This window comes from Rana temporaria, chromosome 12, assembly GCF_905171775.1.
Source record: "Rana temporaria chromosome 12, aRanTem1.1, whole genome shotgun sequence".
NCBI classification, from domain to species: Eukaryota; Metazoa; Chordata; class Amphibia; order Anura; family Ranidae; genus Rana; species Rana temporaria.
Window position 1 is genome coordinate 28,274,819 of NC_053500.1, and position 22,836 is coordinate 28,297,654.

At 43.5% G+C, this 22,836-nt stretch overlaps 1 protein-coding gene across 1 annotated transcript in view; it reads left to right on the forward strand.

Annotated features, from left to right (window-relative positions):
* The window catches only part of CD79B (CD79b molecule), a 56,257-nt gene extending 36,667 nt beyond the window's left edge, over positions 1 to 19,590 (forward strand). Inside the window, exons 5-7 of the mRNA XM_040330379.1 lie at positions 6,109 to 6,227; positions 11,736 to 11,777; positions 18,165 to 19,590. Coding sequence (XP_040186313.1) covers positions 6,109 to 6,227; positions 11,736 to 11,777; positions 18,165 to 18,263 — 260 coding nt within the window. The 3' untranslated portion in view covers positions 18,264 to 19,590. The remainder of the gene's footprint in view (positions 1 to 6,108; positions 6,228 to 11,735; positions 11,778 to 18,164) is intronic.
* The last annotated feature ends 3,246 nt before the right edge of the window (positions 19,591 to 22,836 follow it).

A 22,836-nucleotide genomic window follows, 5' to 3' on the forward strand; every position in this document is an offset into this window, starting at 1 on the left:
AAAATAATAAAAAAATTTGCTTTCAGTTCCACTTTAACCACTTAAGACCCGGACCTTTATGCAGCTAAAGGACCCGGCCCAGGTTTTGCGATTCGGCACTGCGTCGCTTTAACAGACAATTGCGCGGTCGTTGCGACGTGGCTTCCAAACAAAATTGGCGTCCTTTTTTCCCCACAAATAGAGCTTTCTTTTGGTGGTATTTGATCACCTCTGCGGTTTTTTTTTTTTGCGCTATAAACAAAAATAGAGCGACAGTTTTGAAAAAAATGCAATATTTTTTTACTTTTTGCTATAATAAATATCCCCCAAAAAATATATAAAAAAACTATTTTTTTCCTCAGTTTAGGCCGATACGTATTCTTCTACCTAATTTTGGTAAAAAAAAAACGCAATAAGCGTTTATCGGTTGGTTTGCGCAAAATTTATAGCGTTTACAAAATAGGGGATAGTTTTATTGCATTTGTATTAGTTATTATTTTTTTACTACTAATGGCGGCGATCAGCGATTTTTTTCATGACTGCGACATTATGGCGGACACTTCGGACAATTTTTACACATTTTTTGGGACCATTGTCATTTTCACAGCAAAAAATGCATTTAAAATGCATTGTTTATTGTGAAAATTACAATTGCAGTTTGGGAGTTAACCACAAGGGGGCGCTGATGGGGTTATTTATGACCTAATATGTGTTTCTAACTGTAGGGGGGTGTGGCTGTAGATGTGACGTCATCGATTGTGTATCCCTATAAAAGGGATCACACGATCGATGACGCCGCCACAGTGAAGAACGGGGAAGCTGTGTTTACACACAGCTGTCCCCGTTCTTCAGCTCCGGTGATCGATCGCGGGACTTCAGCAGCGATCGGGTCCACGGGTCCCGGAGCTTCGGACTGGGTCGCGGGCACGCACCCGCGACCAACGGCTGGGCACTAGCACAGGACGTACCTGTACGTGCATGTGCCCAGCCGTGCCATTCTGTCGACGTAAATGTGCGGGAGGCGGTCCTTAAGTGGTTAAGGGAGACAATAACTTGTATAATTACATAAATGGTCCCTATAGTATACAGTGGAATCTTAGATTACAAACATATTTTGTTCCAGGAGAATGCTTGTTAATCCAAAGCACTCGCATATCAAAGCGAGTTTCTCCACAGAAATCAATGGAAATTAAACAAAATTTGTTCCACATTGACTTCTATTGCATGCCAGAGGTGGGGGGAGGGGGGGTGTCGTAGAGACTCGAAATAATCAGAGCATTTCCAAGTGATTCTGAGTTTTTTACGAACAGCTGCGAGTGTCACCGGTGCCCCCGCACCTCTGCCAAATGCGGTACTGCACACCATAGAGGCTTTAATAGGCTTTAAATGGTGCAAGACAAACACTCGCAAACTGAGTCAGGATTTTTTTTTTATTGTTTGTATTGATGAAACGCTCATTAACTGCGTTACTCGCAATCCGAGGTTCCACTGTACTTGGTACAAAGCTGTTCTCTTGAATGGCATTACAAAGACAAGCGGGGGGCTCTTTAAGCTACAGAAAAGTTTAACAGCAAGAGCTACAAAATGTGGATAGCATTCTACAGAAAATAGTTCCCAAGCCTCAGCAGATTTGTTCTCAAAAAAGACTACATGCATAAAATGGAAGCATTTCTACATGCATAAAATGGAACTGGCTCTTATTTCTTAATAAGAAAGGTACTGCTGAATGTTGGTGGAGGGTGTTATCTGATTGTTTTTGGTGAACAATAAGGAGCATTTTCCCCTGAGCAGATCATACTTTATAAGGGGTTTTGGCCTTTGTTTAAATAAACTGCAGGTTTAGGGGTCTGAGGATAGAATGTTTGTAATTTTTGAAAAAAAGGCCTGTCTGTAACTCCACAGAGTAATGAGAGGCTTTCTCTCTGGTGTGGAGTGTCATGCTCGCCCCTCGTTTGGACTACTGGAGAGTCAGGACGCCCACTAACACACAGCTCCTTTCTCTATCTGCCACGTAGAGAGCGTCCTAAATCTCCTGTAGTCCAAGGGAGGAGGCGAGCACGAAACTCCACACCAGGGAGAAAGCCTTGCATTACTGTGTGGAGTTACAGACAGAAGAACAGGAAGTGAGGATTTCTCAGAAGAAATAAGGACATTTAAAAGCAAAATGGAAGGATGAGGTAAGTGAAGGAGGACTGCACTAAGGTAAAGGAAGCTACAGTATTTAGGAAAAAAAATTGTACCTTTACAACCCCTTTAAGTGTTTATCCATTGCTAAACAATGAACAAACTTTACTTATAAGCATCAAAGTTGGAATGGAACGATCTCTATTATTATAATATAATTAGGGTAGTCAAGTTCTCCCGAGATCTCGCACAAGTCTTGCGTTACGAAAGGAACCAATGGCTGACAAACTGACCGAGATTGCGTTTTTATATATGTTACTTTTTTAACTTTTGCGACATTGATTTACTATTTAATCTTCTGATATATTCAAAGTTTCAAAATGCAAGCAATTCGAAATATTTTTCAAAACTCCCACGGCACACCTGCAAATCTCACGTGGCACAGTAGTGTGCCACAACACACAGTTGGAGAAGCACTGTATTAGGGGGTAAGATGTCATGAAAGAAAAGAAAAGGGGTGGTGGGTGTCTATGGGAGAGAAGGGTAAAGGACCCACTTAGTTATGTTTTATGGGGCGTTATCTTCATTTACGATGCCCGATTAGCCTTTTCCTGGGAATGTTGAAATTTGATACATTAAAACCAATATGCAAAAATTTTTGTTTTTGGAGCATTTTATCTGCCCTATGTGACAAGGCGAAGGTGGTTCTTATGTAACAGTGCATATCGTGTCTCACTGACCTGGGATTGGGTTTCAAAAAAGTAATCTGTCAAGGTTGCGAGACAGCATTACAGAAGACATGATGTTATGACATTACATTTTCATAACAAGAAAAAAAAATTGGTAGCTGGCATCAGATTGGCTGCTGGAGGCAATGCATCTTTTTTCATGTTTTGAATACATATGAAAACCCAAACCTAATACTACATACAGTAACCCTATAAATTGACCTACTAATAATTTTAGGATTGAGAGTTTCAAACAAAGCAAGGTTTCTTTAGAATTGTGCAAATTCTTCAACAGTTTTTTCTTGACCCTTGTTAGATGTATTAATATACATTTACAAGCTACTGTATCAGCAAAGAAGTTGTGTTACAAACAGAGAAAGTCTGCTGAAAGATCATACCGGAGTGACATCAGGCCCGTTTCCTGTTTTTCATAGCAGTCATACCGAGCCAAAAATATTCTGTTGCTGCATTTAAATTTTATCTGCAGAGGTCTGTGGAAAGGAACATATGTTGTATAAACTTTTATAAACACAGAATGGAAAAAAGCAAAAGGCAGAGGGCTGCAGATGTCAAAGCAAACCTTTCACCTGCACACCAAAGCAGATCTATGTGCATATGATGTTAGGATTAGTGTTACGCCATTCCCTCTAGCTTCAGCCAGTGTACCACTGTAATAATCCTTGTGTTCTCCAAGTGCCCTCTGAACCATTATTTCTCCTAAATTGTCTTTTAAAAAGTATGGTAAAGTTGATTTGTTGGTAAAGAGACAAGGAAACAACGAAATACATACAACACGTACGACGGCACTACAAAGTGGAAATTCGAATAGTGCCACCCTTTGGGCTGAATATGCAAATTTCTCTTCTCATAACTTGCTTCTGAGCATGCGTGTTTTTAACTGCCCATTTAAAAGGTACCCATCCCAATAGGTATTCTTGGACATTTGCCATTGTAGATTTATTTTTAAGGTGCACGTTCCACCCTTCTATTTCATTACTTGGTGATAGGAGCAAGCACATGGATATTTGGGATCCCAGCACATGATATGCACCTAGCTGTCTAGGCCAGTGACCATCTAAGCCAGTCTCTCTCAACCTTTTCAACAAGAGGAACCCTTGAAATAACTTTCCAGTCTCAGGGAACCCCTGCTAAAAATGACTATATCTACAACTTGAGATACATTTATAGGATGATCAGTGGGAGGAATGCTCCATACATTTGTGGTAATTTAGAAGAATTGCCCCCTTACATATAGCTAAAAAGATCATTGGTGTCAGTGGGAACTTATTTGAGAGGCAGAAATTGCTTATTGATCATGGAACCCCTAGCAACCTCTGAAGGAACCCTAGTTGAGAAACCCTGATCTAAGCAGTGTGGTGAAGATCAGGATGACAGCCTTGGAGCTTACAAACAAGTCAGCAATGGTAGCTCTCATACTTTTATCTTGACAGGTTCCATTCACATGACCGATGCTCCCTCCAAAGCTGACTCATATCAGAGTGACTAAGACCATCACCTCCTACACTGTCATGTCTACAACACTGCACATCAATTGTGTATTACCAGTATTATGTGTACCATACATTGGAAATCTATGTTTTACTTTAAAGTATAAAAATGCTGTAGGTATAGAAAATGATCTAACATTATCTATTGATTCAGACAGAAATCCAGTGCTGCAGTGAAAGTTCTCATCTGCTTGACTACAAAATACCCCCCTCCCCCTTATGTTAAAGAAATGCAAATAATGCTAAGTGTCTTGTGGATCAACAACAGAGAACTGGGCAAGGATAACAACACTGCTTGGGATATCAGTGCTACAGGGGCATTGTGTTGTCAGCTCCAGCAGGAAGTTAGGAGCTCACTGGATTTCTGGCAGACAAAAGGGTATTTTTCTGTACTTGCAGTGCTTTACAGGCATTAAACATGGGGGAAATTTGTGTATTACAGAGATTTAGTGAATATGTTTTTGTTTATTTTGCCCTGACATACACTTTACAGAAAAAAAGGAAACAATTAAGTAGACAAGTGCAGGCAGAGTATATCAGACTTTTTTTTTAAGCTGTGTTTTGCCAAAAACGTTTTTTTTTAAACCAGAAGCTACACATACTGCAGCTGCTGGCTCTTAATAAATGGACACTTACCTGTCCTGGAGCCCAGCGATGTTGGCACCCACAGCTGATGTTTCCATCAGCTGTCAGGTGCCGCCATTGCGGGTAAGGGTACCCGGCAGTGTAGCCTTTCGGCTTCACGCCGGGAACCCTAATGCGCATGCGCGAGGCCCGCTCCTCTCTTCTACTGGCCCGGCGGCCGGGGGAGGAGGAGGGAGCCCCGCGGTGACGTCACAGGCCGTGGCCTGGACCCCCGGAAGTGGGAAAGGATACCTGTCAAAGACAGGTATCCTGTCCCCCCTCCCCCCGAAAGGTGCCAATCGAGACACCGAGCGGAGTTCCACCTAAAAATGGAACTTCCGCTTAACCCACTCCTCGCCCCCTTACATGCCACATTTGGCATGTAATTTTTTTGGGGGGGGAGTGGGGGCTTCAGGAGAAGGGGACTTCCTGTCCCACTTCCTCCTTCCGCCGAGGGGCTGGAAAGGCGATTAGCTTAATCGCCTTTTCACAGCCCCTCCCTGTAGGCGAGCGCCTGTCCAATAGGACGGCGCGGCGCCGCTCGCGCACTGTCGCTCGCGCATGCGCAGTGGGTGCCCGGCCGTGAAGCCGAAAGCTGTCACTGCCGGGTGCCCACACTAAGAATGAAGACGCCGGCCGGCGAGGGGGGGCAAGGAGCGGAACCCCCGGCCGGCGCGTCGCTGGAACCGTGGAGCAGGTAAGTGTCTGTTTATTAAAAGCCAGCAGCTACACTTTTTGTAGCTACTGACTTTTAATAAACTTAAAAAAAAGGTGGAAAACCCCTTTAAGATCTTAATATGGTGGATATAGTTTAAAACTTCACTCAGGTCTTTATTTGGAAAAGGAAGCAAGGCAAATCTCTCTACTGGGTACCCAACCAACCATTAAAGCATTTTGTTGAGCAACTTGTAGAAGCGTTTGAACTTGTACCAAGGATTTATATGTTGTCTGTTATATACGTATAAGAAGAAGGTGTACAGATGTGATAGTACATTTTCTTGCGAATGCAAACTTGGCACCATAATGGTGTAAAAGAGAGTTGCTTTACCCTTTGTAAGTCTCCCTCTAAATTTAGCATGGTAGCACTAAAACCGATACTGTCATATAACCGACAGACATGAACACACCTTTTTCAAATTTTTCAGGTTCTGGGAACCAAGCTACATCAGAGTCAAGAAATAGAATGAAAGATGCAATCATAATGATTCAAACTATTCTTATTGTGCTTTTCACAACTGTGCCAGTATTACTTCTTATGGAAATGGTAAGTGTATGCTCCAGATAATAGCGCATGCAGCAGAGAATACTAAAGGTTCTTCGTGTGTCAAAAGTATGTTTTGTACTAGCCTATATTAACCACTTAAGCCCCGGACCAAAATGCAGGTAAAGGACCAGGCCCCTTTTTGCGATTTGGCACTGCGTCGCTTTAACTGAAAATTGCGTGGTCGTGCGACGTGGCTCCCAAACAAAATTGGCGTCCTTTTTTTCCCACAAATAGAGCTTTCTTTTGGTGGTATTTGATCACCTCTGCGGTTTTTATTTTTTGCGCTATAAACAAAAATAGAGCGACAATTTTGAAAAAAATGCAATATTTTTTACTTTTTGCTATAATAAATATCCCCCAAAAATATATATAAAAAAAAAATTTTTTTTCCTTAGTTTAGGCCGATACGTATTCTTCTACATATTTTTGGTAAAAAAAAATCGAAATAAGCGTTTATCGGTTGGTTTGCGCAAAATTTATAGCGTTTACAAAATAGGGGATAGTTTTATTGCATTTTTATAAAAAAACATTTTTTACTACTAATGGCGGCGATCATCGATTTTTTTCGTGACTGCGACATTATGGCGGACACTTCGAACAATTTTGACACATTTTTGGGACCATTGTCATTTTTACAGCAAAAAATGCATTTGAAATGCATTGTTTATTGTGGAAATGACAGTTGCAGTTTGGGAGTTAACCACAGGGGGCGCTGAAGGAGTTATGTTTCACCTAGTGTGTGTTTACAACTGTAGGGGAGTGTGGCTGTAGGAGTGACGTCATCAATTGTGTCTCCCTATAAAGGGGATGACACGATCGATGCAGCCGCCATAGTGAAGCACGGGGAAGCCGCGTTTACACGCGGCTCTCCCCGTTCTTCAGCTCCGGGGACCGATCGTGGGACCCCAGCGGCGATTGGGTCCCACGGTCCTGGAGCTTTGGACCGGGTCGCGGGCGCGCGCCCGCGACCCATGGCTGGGTAGATGTACAGGGCGTTCTGGGTGGACGTCATATGACCTTGTTTCAGAACGGGCGTTCTCCTAGGATATACGTTCCTAGGAAATGGCACGACCCCGATCTCTGTAAGGAGCCAGTGACGGGGCTCTTTAACCATATGATCGGCTGTGTCCAATCACAGCCGGTCACATGTAAATGCGGAAGAGCCGGTAATCGGCTCTCATCGCCTCACACTCTGACAAAGTGTGTAGCGAGATGAGCCATCAGCAGCAGTCTCCTCGCAGGGGAAACCAGGACAGGTAATCAGGCACTGATCATTAAGACCTCATCTGGAATATGCAGTTCAGTTCAGAATATGCAGTTCAGTTTTGGGCACCAGTTTCCAAAAAGTAATCGGAAACTGAGAAAGTGCAGAGAAGGGCAACCAAACTGATAAGAGGCATGGAGGAGCTCAGCTATGAGGAAAGATTGAGGAACTGAGTTTATTCACTCTTGAGAAAAAGCAGAATAAGGGGGATATGATCCACATGTACAAATATATAAGGGGTCCATATAGTGAACTTGGTGTTGAGTTATTCACTTTACGGTCAACACAGAGGACACGGGGGCACTCTTTAAGTCTAGAGGAAAAGAGATTTCCAAATACGAAAAGGTTTTTTCACAGTAAGAGCTGTGAAAATGTGGAATAAAATCCCTCAAGAGGTAGTTATGGCCAGCTCAGTAGATTGCTTTAAGAAAGGTCTGGATACCTACCTAGATGTACATAATATAACTGTGTACTATACATTTATAGGTAAAGTTCATCCAGGGAAAATCCGATTGCCTCTCGGGGCAATCAGGAAGGAATTTTTTCCCCTGCTGTAGCAAATTGGATCATGCTCTGCTGGTTTTTTTTTGCCTTCCTCTGGATCAACTGTGGGTATAGGATTTGGGTATAATGGGATTGAAACTTTATTTTATTTTTATGGTTGAACTGTATGAACTTGTGTCTTTTTTCAACCTAACTATGTAACAGTACAGGTGCCAGCAGTGCTCAATCACTGCCATCAATCAGTGCCCATTAGTGACGCCAGTCAGTGCCTGCTCATCAGTCCTGCCATCAATGCCGACCATCAGTGCCACCCATCGATGCCGCCCATCATTGTCACCTATCTGTGCCCACCAGTGCCACCCATCAGAGCGGCATCCTCATCAGTGACCATAAGTGCCAAATAATCAGTGCCCATCAGTGCACATCAGCGAAGGAGAAAAATTACTTATTTACAAAATTTACTGACAAAAACGAAGAAATTTTTTTTTTTTTTTTTAAATAATAAAAAACCCCAGCAGTGATTAAATGCAACAAAAAAAAAGCTGTATTTGTGTGAAGAAAATTATAAACTTTTCATATGGGTACAGTGTTGCATGACCGCACAATTGTCAAAGTGCGACACCGCTGAAAGCTGAAAAATGGTCTGGGCAGGAATGGGGTGAAAGTGCCCGGTATTGAGGTGATTAATCACCACTGGGTTTTTTATTTCTAGCTAAAAAATAGAAAAAAGACTGAAAAAAAAAACCAAATGTAAAAAATCGTTTTTCTTTGTTTGTATTATAAAATGTTCCAAGTAAATAATGGTTCTTCATAGAATTTAGTCCAAAGTGTATTCTGCTACATTTCTTTGGTGAAAATAACCCAAATCAGCATATATTATCCACAAACTATGATCTATATCTCTGAAAATGTATCAATCCTGATATACCGACATTTCTTAAGGCCCTAAAATGCCAGGACAGTAGAAATACCCCCCAAATAACCCCTTTTTGGAAAGTAGACAGTCTAAGGTATTTAGTAAGAGGCATGGCAGGTTTCTTAAAGTTGTAATCCAGAGCGAGACAGGATATGTGATGGAGTCCAGTTTGGAGCCAGAATTCGCTTCCTTTAACCGTCGGTGGGATCTAACACAAAAGCACTTCAGATGGATTCAGGTAGAGCCGCGCAATATTTGCGTGGGCAAAGGGCAAAGATTTTGCTCTGCGCCCACGCAAATATTTGGATTTGCCCGCGATTCACGAGCAGTAGCTCCGTAAATTGCGCTGGGCGCTATGCTAATTAGCCCTGCGTAAGGGCGCCTAATGTAAATGATCCCGCCGGGGCGGGAATCATTTAAATTAGGCGCCTCCCGCGTCGAGCGAACAGCGCATGCTCCGTCGGGAAACTTTCCCGACGTGCATTGCGGCAAATGACGTCGCAAGGACGTCATTTGCTTCTAAGTGAACGTGAATGGCGTCCAGCGCCATTCACGAATCACTTACGTAAACGACGTGAAATTTAAATTTCACGAGCGGGAAGGGCGGCTATACTTTAGCATTGGCTGCCCCTACTATGAGAAGGGGCAGCCTTACGCTAAAGTCGCCGTACGGAAACTCCGTACCTTGCGTGCGCAGGGCCCGCGCAACTTTTGTGAATCGGTGGTAGTATGCAATTTGCATACTATACGCCGATCACAATGGCCACGCCCCCTAGCGGCCAACGCAAGAATGCAGCCTGAGATATGAAGGCATAAGGAGGCTTATGCCTGTCATATCCTAGGCTGCAGTCCGCGTAGCGATGTTCCTGAATCAGGGGCATTCGCTACGCGGGAGCAAAACAGCTATTGCGCCGCGCATCCTATGGTTGCGCGGGCGCAATAGCTTCTTGAATCTGGGCCACTGTGATCAGAGCAATGTAAAGTTACCATAGTAGTAACATTGTACTACTCTGGGGAAGTGATCGGGTTTTTTAATTATTTTTTACATATTATGTTTGCTTATAGCAGTGAAATACATTGCTATAAACAAGCATTCTACTGAATGAAACTGATTGTTTGTTTTGTTGCGATTAGCTATGACTGATTAAAGCTAATAACATAGTACAGATGGGCTGTGATTGGCTCTGTCTGTACCATGTGATCAAATTGGCCAATCACAACTAGCAACACAATTGTACGCGGCGGTCACATGGTAACCGCAGTGAGTCAAGTACAACCGATTAGTCATCGTTGTGTTCCATGGATACAGCCGGTGACACATCACTCCACTTTCTGAGAGGATGTCATACGATGTCCAGTCAGGATGGGAAAGCCACGGCTGGGCAGGAAGGTGTTAAAGGGAAACCACACATCTACTTCCAGTCTTTGTGTGTAGAATTCCTACCTTCCCATTGTCCTGCTTTTAAGAAAACGTAGGCCCCTTTCACACTGGGGCGGTGGGTGGGTCGGCGGTAAAGCGTCGCTATTTTAAGCGGTGATCTACCATCAATTTAGCGGTGCTATTCGGCCACTAGCGGGGCTAGCGGCTGAAAAAAGGTGCTCCTGCCCATTCACACTGCTCCTTCACCGCTCCAAAGATGCTGCTAGCAGGACTTTTTTTACCGTCCTGCCATCGCACCGCTCCAGTGTGAAAGCCCTCTGGGCTTTCACATTGGAGAGACAGCAGCGGGTCTTTCAGGGCAGTTTGCAGGCGCTATTTTTAGCGTTAAAGCGCCTGAAAAGCGCCTCAGTGTGAAAGGGGTCTAAAGCTGGCAACAAAATAGTAGATTTTAGAACGATTGTACAAACGTTATTGTTGAAAACTCTAAGTTAATTCAATGACTTGACAAATGTTATTCGAAAGTACTTCCAAATGTAATTTTCTTTAAACATTTGATTTTGGAATAAATGGTAACGAAAACCAATGAAAAATTAATGTTCTTAAAGCAAAAAAATGTAAAATAAATTCTGATGGCTAGATTGTTTGGTTGAGAGCACAGGCAACTGTGATAGTTATCATATTCATGGTATGTCTTAAATGTAACTGTTTTGGGAAACAGTTAAAAGGGTTTAGCTCTGCTTTAAAGGAGAAGTATGTTTTTTTTCACCCCCATTATACTTACCTAGGTGGATGCAGCATTGGTCCCCCGGCGTCTCTGCACTGAGAATCAAGCGATTGGACATCGCCAATGGCTCAGTTCTCACAGCTCCCTGAGCAGAGAGGTGCTGCCTGTCAATCAGTAGCTCTGCGCCCCAAGCCCACCGACTTGTGTGACATTAGCAAATTAATATTCGCAAATGTCTTTCTTCTGCTCCTCCCGGCCAATCAGGAAGCGGCTCCTGAGACCCGGGAGTCTTAGGGTCTCAGGACCCGCCCCTTGTTCGGTCGAGAGGAGAAGCAACGGCCCGGGAGCAGGAGTCTCTCCTCCCTCCCCCCCCCAGATGCAGCAGAGCATCGCCACATTGTCCTCCTCCCCTCAATCGCAGTAAGGTATGGCCATTGATCGTGCAGGGAAAAGGGGATGGCACTTGGTCAAAAGGATTGCAGCAGAGGGGTTGTGTAGTGCCAGTGGATCGCTCCGTTTTGATCGATCAGGGGCCAAGGGGGGAGGTGCGAGTGAGGGAGCAAGGTCTGCTTGTCTCCCCCCCAAAGTTTTGACCACCAGCTGCCACTGCTTTGGATTAACATGGCTGTATTTTCTTGCTTCTATCACTTATCAGTTTTACATTCTTAGTCTTTGTTGCAGAGATTATTTAATGTAATAATTGTTATTCTTTATTGCAGAAGAAAAAGCGCACTCTGAAGATTGAAGATCATACATACGAGGTATGAATATTTACTAACACTGCTGGACATTTTTATAGATAATAATTAGAGATATTGTAGCACAAAGGATTCCTACTGGCCTGATATTGACTATCTCCAGTAACATTCCCCCCTGTACTCTTTGGAGTGCTGTGAGGAGACCGCATGGGAAGGAGATTCAAAAGGATTCAAAAGGAAGCTTCACCTTCCAAGCAGGGAGTTTTGAAAAAGGAAAATTTCAAGCATCCACATCAATTCAAACGTCACAGCTAAATTTAGGCCCCTCAGTAGGAAAAGTGCTTACTTATTTGACCTGGAGATTAAATACCTATAGGCATCCTGTTGACACAAACACGAGGAGCTAGCATGATTTTTCATTCATATCTACCTCTGCTCAGTCCCGGGCTGACACAGTGGAGATCGTTTGTTTAGTCATGAAGTAAATTTTTTTTTTTTTTAAAAACAATGCTAATACTGTATAGTTGAAATACTAGCTATAACTAAATCAATATGGAGGATGTACACTCACCAATTAGGTACACCTTGCTAGTACCAAGTTGGACCCCCTTTTGCCTTCAGAACTGCCTTAATTTTTTGTGGCATAGATTTAACTAGGTATTGGAAATATTCCTCAGAGATTTTGGTCCATATTGACATGATAGCATCACCCACTTGATGCAGATTTGTTGGCATGATGGGAATATCTCGTTCCACCACATTGCAAAGGTGCTCTTTTGGATTGAGATCTGGTGACTGTGGAGGCCATTGGAGTACAGTGACCTCATTGTCAGAAACAAGTGGTGAGATGATTGGAGCTTTGTGACATGGTGCATTATCTTGCTGGAAGGAGCCATCAGAAGATGGGGACACTGTAGTCATAAAGGGATGGACATGGTCAGCAACAATACTCAGGTAGGCTGTGGTGTTTAAACAAATGCTCAATTGATACTAAGGGGCCAAAGTGTGCCAAGAAAATATCCCCCCACGCCATTACACCACCACCAGCCTGAACCGTTGATAGAAGGCCGGATGGATCCATACTTTCATGTTGTTTACTCCAAATTCTGACCCTACCATCTGAATGTAGCAGCTGAAATCGAGACTCATCAGACCAGGCAACGTTTTTCCAATCTTCTATTGTCCAATTTTGATGAACCTGTGTGAATTGTAGCCTCAGTTTCCTGTTCAGAGATGGTATTTTGCATACTTTGGTTGTAACAAGTGGCTATTTGACTTACTGTTGCCTTTCTATCACCTTGAACTAGTCTGCCCATTTTCCACTGACATCAACAAGGCATTTTCCTCCACACAACTGCCACTCGCTGGATATTTTCTCTTTTTAGGACCATTCTCTGTGAACCCTAGAGATGGTTGTGCGTGAAAATCCCAGTAGATCAGTATTTTTTTAACTACTCAGACCAGCCTGTCTGGCACCAACAACTATGCCATGTTCAAAGTCACTTAAAGCAGAGTTTCACTCAGAAATTCCGCTGATTGGATCCCCCCCCAGAGCCACATTTGGCACCTTTGGGGGGGGGGGGGGAGCAGATACCTGTCAACCCCAGGTATCTGCTCCCACTCAGGGCATAGATCGTTGCGGCGAACTACACAATGTCTGGCCCCACCTCCTTCCCCCCACTGTCTTCTGGGAGATACACGGGTCCCAGAAGGCAGCAGGGACCATTCGGATCGAGCATGCGCAGTAGGAAAGTAGGCTTCACTGTTTCACTTAGTAAGGATGTCGTGCTTGCACCCGGAGCCATGGGACGGGTCGGCTTTGGGCGAGGACATTGCGGGCTCCCTGGACAGATAAGTGTCCTTATAGTAAAATAATAATAATAAAATACCTACTGTAGGTCTACAATGGAGGCGTATAATATACACTCACTGGGCACTTTATTAGGTACACCTGTTCAATTGCTTGGTAACGCAAATTGCTAATCGGCCAATCACATGACAGCAACTTAATGCATTTAGGCATCTAGACGTGGTGAAAACGACTTGCTGAAGTTCATACCGAGCATCAGAATGAGAAAGAAAGGGGATTTAAAATGGAGTTCCGCCTGAGGGAAAAAAAATTTTAAGTCAGCAGCTACAAATACTGCAGCTGCTCTCCACCCCAAGGGTATACATTGTAAAATTTAATGATATAGGTTCATAACATTTATTGCAAAAAAGTGGTAAAGAGTATAGCGTGGGCGGGGTGGCGAAATGGGGCTCTAAAAAATACCAGAGGATAATTTCAATAAATATGTTTATAAAAAGTCTTGAAAAGAAGCCTGGCTCACTGTATTGTGACTGCAGCTTCCTTAAGGAATTTGAATCTCACTCTGTGGCTTGCAATGTAGAAAAAACACGGCGGCACTCGTTTTTTTCTTCATAACATTTACTGCTGGTCTTGAACATACAATACATACACATTTTCAGTACTGTTTTTATGAAGGTTAAACGTATGTTAAGTTAAAAATTCAGCCTATTGGTTTGGCCCTCCACAACAGTCCCAGTGACCCATGTGGTCCATTGGGAAAGTGTCCACCTCTGCTGTTCTCTGCCTACCTGTACATCATACAGGTATAAAACATACACTCGTCTAACACTACCAGTTATTTCAAAATCAAATGACCGCGTGTTTCAGTACAGAGTACTGGTGCCCCCTGCTGTTCTTTGTTCAAAATGCAGTTGTTGCATAGTAAGCAATGATACTGATGCCATATGCACAGCTTTTAGGGATTTGTCAGAACTGCAGACTGGGCTGCCTAGCTGTGTTACCAAATGGATGACCCATTCCATTTGTACATGTTTTTACAAGGCATCTGGGTAGTTTAATTTAAAATGAAGAAACTAACAAATTAAAAGAAATCAGCTGAAGATTAAATACACTGTTTTCATTGAAAATTCAAGCATCAGTCATGATGAGTGTTGGCCTTTGAAGACAAACAGCCTTATTCAATAAATATTTTCTCTTATTAAGATAATTACAAAATAGATTCTTATTGGCTTCTGACGTTTAATACTCAAAGAAACGCGGTCACCTTGGACATTTAGAGCAAAGAAACAGTGTCCTTGCAAAGCCCCACCCATTCCCAAAAGAGATTGGCCGAACACCGCCCTGTTCGATTTGCAGCAGAACTCACGAACAGGGGAAAAGTTCTAACCTGAACGGCGAACCCCACATGAGTCAAATCGCATTTAAATTGACTTGCAGTTATAATTGCTGGCACCCGGCTATTAAAAAAAAAAAAAATGGTGTAGGGTCCACCCCAGTCCCCATGCCAAAATACAAAAAAATGGTGTGAGGTCCCCCTCAAAATCCTGGTTAGGAAAGGGGGGGGGACGAGCGAACGCCCCCCTCCTGAACCATACTAGTCACATGCCCTCAACATGAGGGGGTGGGTGCTTTGGGGCAGGGGGGCTCTGCCCTCCCATCCTAAAGCACCTTGTCCCCACAACCCTGGCTGGTGGTTGTGGGGGTATGCAGGCAGGGGACTTATCGGATTCTGGAAGCCCTCTTTAATAAGGAGGCCCCATGTGAATGAGTATGATGTACCCATTCACCTAAAATGTGTAAAAAAAGCAATTAAAAAGAACACAGAGACAGTTTTTGGCAATTCCTTTATTAAAAAATAAAAAAAACTGTGTCCCCTGATGTAAATCCATTGTCAATCACACCGCACCCGGAAAAAATAAATTCTTCCGCCTTCTGCAGGCTCTGCCGTTTGACAGTTCTTATATGTGTAGCGCTACCCCCCGGAGAAGCCGTGTGATTAGATTTGGGATCAGGCGTTTTTTTTTTTTTTTAAGTGTATTTTTTGCGTGTACTCGAGAGAGGAGCCGGACTGCAGGAGTTGGGAGTAGGCAGGCCTCCCCCAGAGGCAATCTGCCACCTTTCTCCATGCCCCGGGTGGCAATGGCGGGTGTGTGAGGGGGTCCTCCCACACAGCCCGCCCTACCTGCTCCGCTTTGAAGCCCAACGGGGCAGAGGGACTCCCTATAAGGGAGTGAGAGGATCTAGCCCGCTCAACCAGCTCCGTTAGTCCTTCGCCTCTCTTTTTTAGAGACCGCGTGGTCTGTTAACCCAATTTCGAGTGCGTGTAAGTGTGGTGGTTTTTGTGGGGGGGGGGGGGGGGGTGGGTGTACTAAGCGCAGGCTTACCTCGCATAGCACACCCACCTGGAGCCGGGCTGAGACCACCAAACTCAATTCACATGTAGCCGAGACCAGGATCCGAACCTCTAGCTGCGGAGGTGAATGGCTTGACAGCGCAGTGCCAATCGCGTTGAGCCACCGCAGCTCCTTGGGATCAGCGTTTTTAAGTTACCTCTATACTGTGTCTAGGGGTGATGGTAGTGCTGAGAGCAATAATAGAATGTCCAGGACCGTTGGTTGACGTTTTCAAATGCTTTATTTTCCTGGTCAAACACGACCAACATGTAAACTTGAGGTAGACGGGATAGGTTGGTGAAGGAAGAGCAACTTCACAGTATCAGGCTATGGATAGTAAAGGCAGTCCTGCCCTTTAGCAATGTTTTTTTTTTGTCTCATCGCCACTCCAGCCGGAGTGGGTAAAAGTGACCCTGGACAGACCTCTTTCACAGGCCTGGCAGCCAGAGCGCCACTTAGAATCTCTGGGAGGAACAAGTCTCTGCCACCGACTTGGCTCCAATTAAGTTGAGATGTTAGGTGAGACCTCTGCCACAGGTCTAGTGCTGAAATTGTGAATGATAGAGCGAATCCTCCCAGTATGTCTCTTGGGGTTTCCGACTGACAGTTTAAATGTGACCTGTCACTGTCCGGTCACCCATATCCCCGATGGTTCGTTCAAGCCTTGTTGGATCACCTGCCTCCGGGTTCTCCTCAGACCGATCCCCCACCGAACAGCACCCAGCTTGGGATCTCCCCTAGAAGGGGGGACCCAGTAAGTCACTGGGGCCCCCTTTTGCAGCATCGGTTGCTCCGGGCTATGAGAGCCCAGAGTCAGGAACTCTGCGTAGCATGTGACCCCGGCCAGGTAGGCCATAGTGGTGGGGCCCGTGATGTGAACACACCCTAAAGGTGGGTGCCACACCTGGAACCAGGAAGCCGCAAAGAACCCCGAACGGCCTCCGCCACAGAAATACCCCTCCCCAGCATGCCCCGTGAGGGAAAACTCCTCCAATTGGCTGCTGGGACGAAGCGGCTCCGCCTGGACCCCTCTGGTGCCACCTGCCGCTCAGAGATGAGACTGCATCTCTGGGGCACAGACTGACCCACAGGACCATCCAGATTTGGCGACAGCCAAATTTGTCAAATCAAAGAATGAGAGTAACATAACTCTCTCATTCTCCCACTAAATTTGAATATAGCACCTGTACGAAAGTACACAGGCGCTACATATGGGTGAGGGGCGGGGTGACCTGGCAACGTCACCTGGTGGCACTGCCCCCTTGTTACGTCACGGACCGGTGCATGCTTGGTCGGTGACGTAACAAGGGGGCAGAACCACCAGGTTACCCCACCCCTTATCCGAAGGGTCTGGTATGAACTGGGGGGCCCATACCATTTTCTTTTTTACTGCAATTTTTTTTTATTTAGCTGTCGGAGAGGAAAGCCTATTGACAGCTGATGACTAATTGGTTGTTAAGGATGCCGTGGCTGGCCTCCCGGCCCCCCTCCTTAACAATCAGCTTTTACAAAGCTTTCAGGGCGCAGAATGCACTGTGTAGCGCGCAGTGCATTGTAGGGCGTTTGGCAGGGCGAACACCCTGCAAATTCGGGTGTTCCCTAAACAGGGTGAACAGACAACGTTTGGCCTGAACTTATGCTTGGGCCAAACCGTTCGCCCAACTCTACTTCCCACCAACTCCTGTTGCAGTACCAGGTGCTTCCAGGTTTGGGGGAGCATGTGACAAAGCTCAGGTCTATCAGCCAATCTCTAAATCCGAGCACTGTCCCATAACAGAGGGCATGATGTCGCTCTTCCGTCCAATGTACAAAATTATCTGACACTGGTGATTTTAGTTGGTATCAGTGAGCAAGGAGAGACCCCTTTGTACAAACACTGCCATTTTTTTCCCTGAATGGGCAAGATGATATTGTCAAACTCTTTATTGAAGAAGGTTAAAGAGATTTGCAGTTTTGAAACTAGCAAAAAAAAGCTTCTATTTGAATCTAACTTTAATATATTGCCATAGGTAAACTGTCAGTAAGCCTGCTTTCTGTAATGGTCTATAAAAAGCTCACAGAAATCCAACATTCAATCGGGTTATTAAATGAAATAGCACACAGAGCTAAGTGCTACTGTAAGAGCAGTACTTGTAATCACCAATCAGGATCCTTCAAGTCTGACTTCAGTGAAGTCAGAGTTGTGTTTTTTATTATTATAGTCTGTGTTGAAGATAAAATTAATTTGTTTTAATGTCTTTAAAACAGGGACTGGAGGCATACCAATCACCAACCTATGAGGACATCCAGACAGTGCGAGTGCTTGCCTCTAAAACAATGGAAGGAGAACACCCATGTCTGGAGTAGGGTCATCCAGAGCTAGAAATACAAAGTCTCCACTCTAGCAACCACTGGACTTACAGTCTCTTTGACTTCAGCATTATATAGTGCTAACCTACATGCGTTAACTTTCAAACCCTGACTGTGAGATCTGCGTTTTCACTGGAAATGAAACACATAAAGGACAGAATCTGTAAATTGTCAGGGTCAAGGTGAACTTCCTGCAGTTTTAAATTTACTTTGGATAAACCTGGGTGGTTTAATATTAAGTATATTGTGCCAGGAGGCCTGTGAGATGGCTTAAAGAGCGGTCTAAGGAATTGATGCACAAGTGTGTTTTTTTTTCACTTTTTATAGATTATTATTCCAGTATTATCCTATTATTTTTTAATTGTAGATCCGCAGTTAAGACCCCCATTTGCTTTTGTCATTGGTCTTATTTGTGTATTTTTATATATTATTAACCCTTTATTAGGTTACATGCATTGGCATGTATGCCAATTCACTGCCATGCACTATGCAGAGAAGATGCAGCGCATCAGGAAGATGGTGCTTTGTTGAAACTTCCTGTCTACACAGAGAGCCTACAATGAACAATGAGGGGGAGGGGGGGGGGGTAATGCAGCTCTTGCATTCCAGTATCAAAAATATATTGCAAATGCATTTAAAGAGGAATTATACCTAAACGATTATTCTCTACGTGAACACACTTGCTGGGAGAATTAAAAACAGAATGACTGCAATACAGTCCTGGAGAAAATGCCGCTACAAGTTTTCTCCAGTGCAGCTCACATGAAGGAAAAGGCTGGGTTTTCAGTCATATAATCTTCGCTTAAGTGAAAGATCATCCAATCTAAACTCAGATTCTCCCCTTTGGCAGAGACCACGTGACCAAATCCTGATTGTGGTCTAGTGATGAGCACTAGAATGATCCTGAAGCTGCATTCTCTAGTAACTATTTTAGCCCTTCTGTTTAGCCGTATTTAAATCAAAAAGTGAAGAAGCAAACCATAAACCAACATATCCAGGAGTGTCAGATGACTGTGTCCTCTCTTGTTGTGGTTCCATCTTTCAACACTTATATCACAACAGGACACAGCAGTGGCTTGGGGTTGGAGGATGAAACTACAAAACGCAGTGGGGGGGGACATTGGCATCCAACACACCTAAAAGTGCTGAATGCTGAATAGTCCTATGGAGGTTGCAGTGCTGGAAGAGAGAAAGGTAGGTAACAGAGGCTGCCAGACAGATGAGTATAATACCTTTTCTATTGCAGAGAACATCAGATAGGATTAGTTTAGAGAATAACAGGGTCTCTTAAGAGATAATGTTACTTTCAAGAACAGACTAGCCTGTGTGAATGAATGAATGAATAGCGCAACACATGCGAACTTAATCGCCTCTGGGCGCTTATGTGATAGAGGCATAACTGTGCATAGGTTCTATCTAGGCTATTACGGAGATAACTTATTTAATGTTTAAGGTAATTTTTGTTTACATATATGTATAAATTAGCTAACCTACACCTGGCACATCAATAAGAAACTTAGGGCCAGATCCACAAAAGGGATACGCAGCCGTATCTGCTGATACGCCGTCGTATCCCTGTTTCTATCTATGCGGCTGATTCATAGAATCAGTTACGCATAGATATTCCTAAGATCCGGCAGGTGTAATAGTTTTACACTGTCGGATCTTAGGATGCAGTACCGCGGCCGCCGCTGGGGGGAGTTCTCGTCGAAATTCCGCGTCGGGTATGCAAATTAGCACTTACGGAGATCCACAAAGGTTTTTCCCTTCGTTAAGTTTCCGTAAGTGTTAGTTTGCCGTCGCAAAATTAGGGCTGCTTTTACAAAGTGTAAACTTAGTACACCATGTAAAAGTATATCCCTCTTTCCCGCGTCGCTGTCAAATTTTTTTTTTCCCGCCGCATCTCTTTTTTACCCATCGCGATTCACAAAACTCGGCACAACGTAACGTAACGCAAAGCACGTCGGGAAAATAGCGTCGGGTGCATGCGCAGTACGTCCGGCGCAGGAGCTCGCCTAATTTAAATGGGACTCGCCCCATTAGATTGGGCCAGCCTTGCGCCGGACGGATTTAAGTTACACCGCTGCAAATTTCTAGGTAAGTGCTTTGTGGATCGGGCACTTAGGTAGAAATTTTGCGGCGGTGTAACTTAAATCGGAATATTTAAGTTGCGCCCGCTGTACGTGGATCTGGCCTCTGCAGAAAAGGTAACTGTTGACATCTATTATAATTCACAGCTTTAGATATGCCAGTGACCAGAGCTGCACGTTGTACAGGGGATGTGTATATCTGTATAAGCTACTTTATTTGCTTTTATTTTCTAGATCTTACATTGATGCAGTTTCCTTTTTTGAAAAAAGTTTCCCGGTATTCTGGGTATAACCCAATTAACTTGATGCCCAGTGCTGTGACACACATAGCCACTCACCATAGTGCTGAATGATGCACATATATACATGAGTTTTAATGTGTAACATTTTTACTTTGTCTATTCCCTTTGGTTTTTGTAAGCTACAGTGATACCAAGGTTCAAAAACGTAATTCGTGAAATAACACTGGTCGTGGGCCGAATTAGTGCCTGAACCTGAACCCAGGCAAATTTCCCCATAGGGTACAATGTAAATCAGGTTAACCTGTTCTGAACTTTGTTATTTTTGTTTATATATACACACACAATAAAATTATGAAATGTATGTACAAAAAAGGATTTTAAACATATATTACATACGGTCTTTTACATTAGGCTGACCTATTTCATGTGTACTGTACATCCAAGAAGAAGAAAAAAAACTATAGCTTCTCTTTAATTCTTGTTTGAAACAATTCCAACCCCCAATTTAAATAACGAATCTAGGGGCCAGAAAACAGCACTGTGCATCCAGGACAAGATCATCTGAGGGCATGATAAAGTTGTAGGATTCATATGAACTGTTTTTACATGATTCCCAATCAAGTGAGCCCACCCTCATGGTAGTCAAAGGACAGAAACCCCTATCTGATGCACTGGTTCACTGCTCCTCTCAATATGAACATTTCAGCGCAGAGAAGATGGCTGCGGCTCGTGTTCGTGAACCAAATCAAATTTTTGTGAACTCTTCTTTTTGCGAACCGAGTCGTTCGTGAACAGAAGCGTTCGTGAACCGAGTTATCACTGTATATTTCTACTGCACACCATTCAATACATTTTGGCTTTTGGGCTAACTTATACAAAGAGGGGAGGTTTCAGCGGTAATTCTTCTAGGGCTAATATGAATTGGTTTGGTTGCAACAGTAGTTTATTTTAAAGGGGCAATCCATTTAAAAATTATGCTGCAGTCATAAGTATAGTCTGATGGACCAAATTTTCCAACTGACTTCTTGTATCTTGGGTATTCAGATACCAAGCTCAACATGATATAGTTTGTGGCACTGCTCCCATTCATTTTGGATGTCTGTGTGTCCCTAAAAACCTTTGAGGTGTTCAAACTCCTCCAGTTACACACCATATAATCTAACATTAGAAAATTCAACAGTAGGGGTGAGACGCTCTCCTATATGCAGCAGCAGGTGTACCATCCTGGGAACTCTAGTGCACAAATCCTGCTACCAGGGGCCCCCAAGACATAAAAAAAATGAAAATAAACATCATCTGGTGGTTTCGCTATCCAGCATTTTCCATAAACTGAACTAGTTGTACTGAGCCTTTAACCCTGCTTTGCTTACAAACCAGCCATGTTCTTATTATACCACTAAGAACTTCAACTAGTTGAGGTGCCATCAAGTGTCTCTTGCTGAAAGCAACTAGCCACATTCCAGCTGTAATTTTCCTGCTGAAGATAGATAAAGGAATTAGCTCCTGAACAGTTATAACAAAGTTTCCTGTTCAACGTCATCATCCTTTTGCTTCGAGGCATTATTTATCTTCTGCCAAAGCTAACTGTGTATCAAATAAGCTATAGTATTTTAATACATTACAGTGATATAAAAATATTATACTATAAGCATAAAGTTTGTTTAAATAAAATATTTAAAAAATAGATTGCCTTGTTTTTTTTCAGTCTAATGCATGCCTACAAGTACAGTATCTAGAAGCTGGTGGTGTAAGAATGTCACCACTAGGGGGATAAGATTAAATAATCTGCTGCTACACTTGGAGTTGATCATAATCCAACTAAAGGACCATAGAAGCCAACTTATTATCACTATGAACTACTCAGCAATAGTAATCTGAACAGGAGACGTGGCTGTGCACAAAAAAAAGACACAATGATTTTACTGTGGAATACGTTTTCAAGCACAGGCCCCAAATATAAAAATAGCTATGGTCTTGAAAAATGGGGGGTTATGCTGGGAGACCTGGGGGCCTGTGATCCTTATTGTAGTTTCCATTCAAATGTTGTAAGCTAATGCTGTAATGTTATGAAGTCAAATAATAAAATGTTATAGAAGATCTATAGCCTGACTACAAGCTTAGTAGAAAAAAATGGTAATGCAAGGAAAACTAAAAAAAAGTGCAAAATAGTTCAGGACAGGAATTCTCACCACTAATGCCAGTATCTTGACCGAATGCCGACATTTCATCATGAGATCT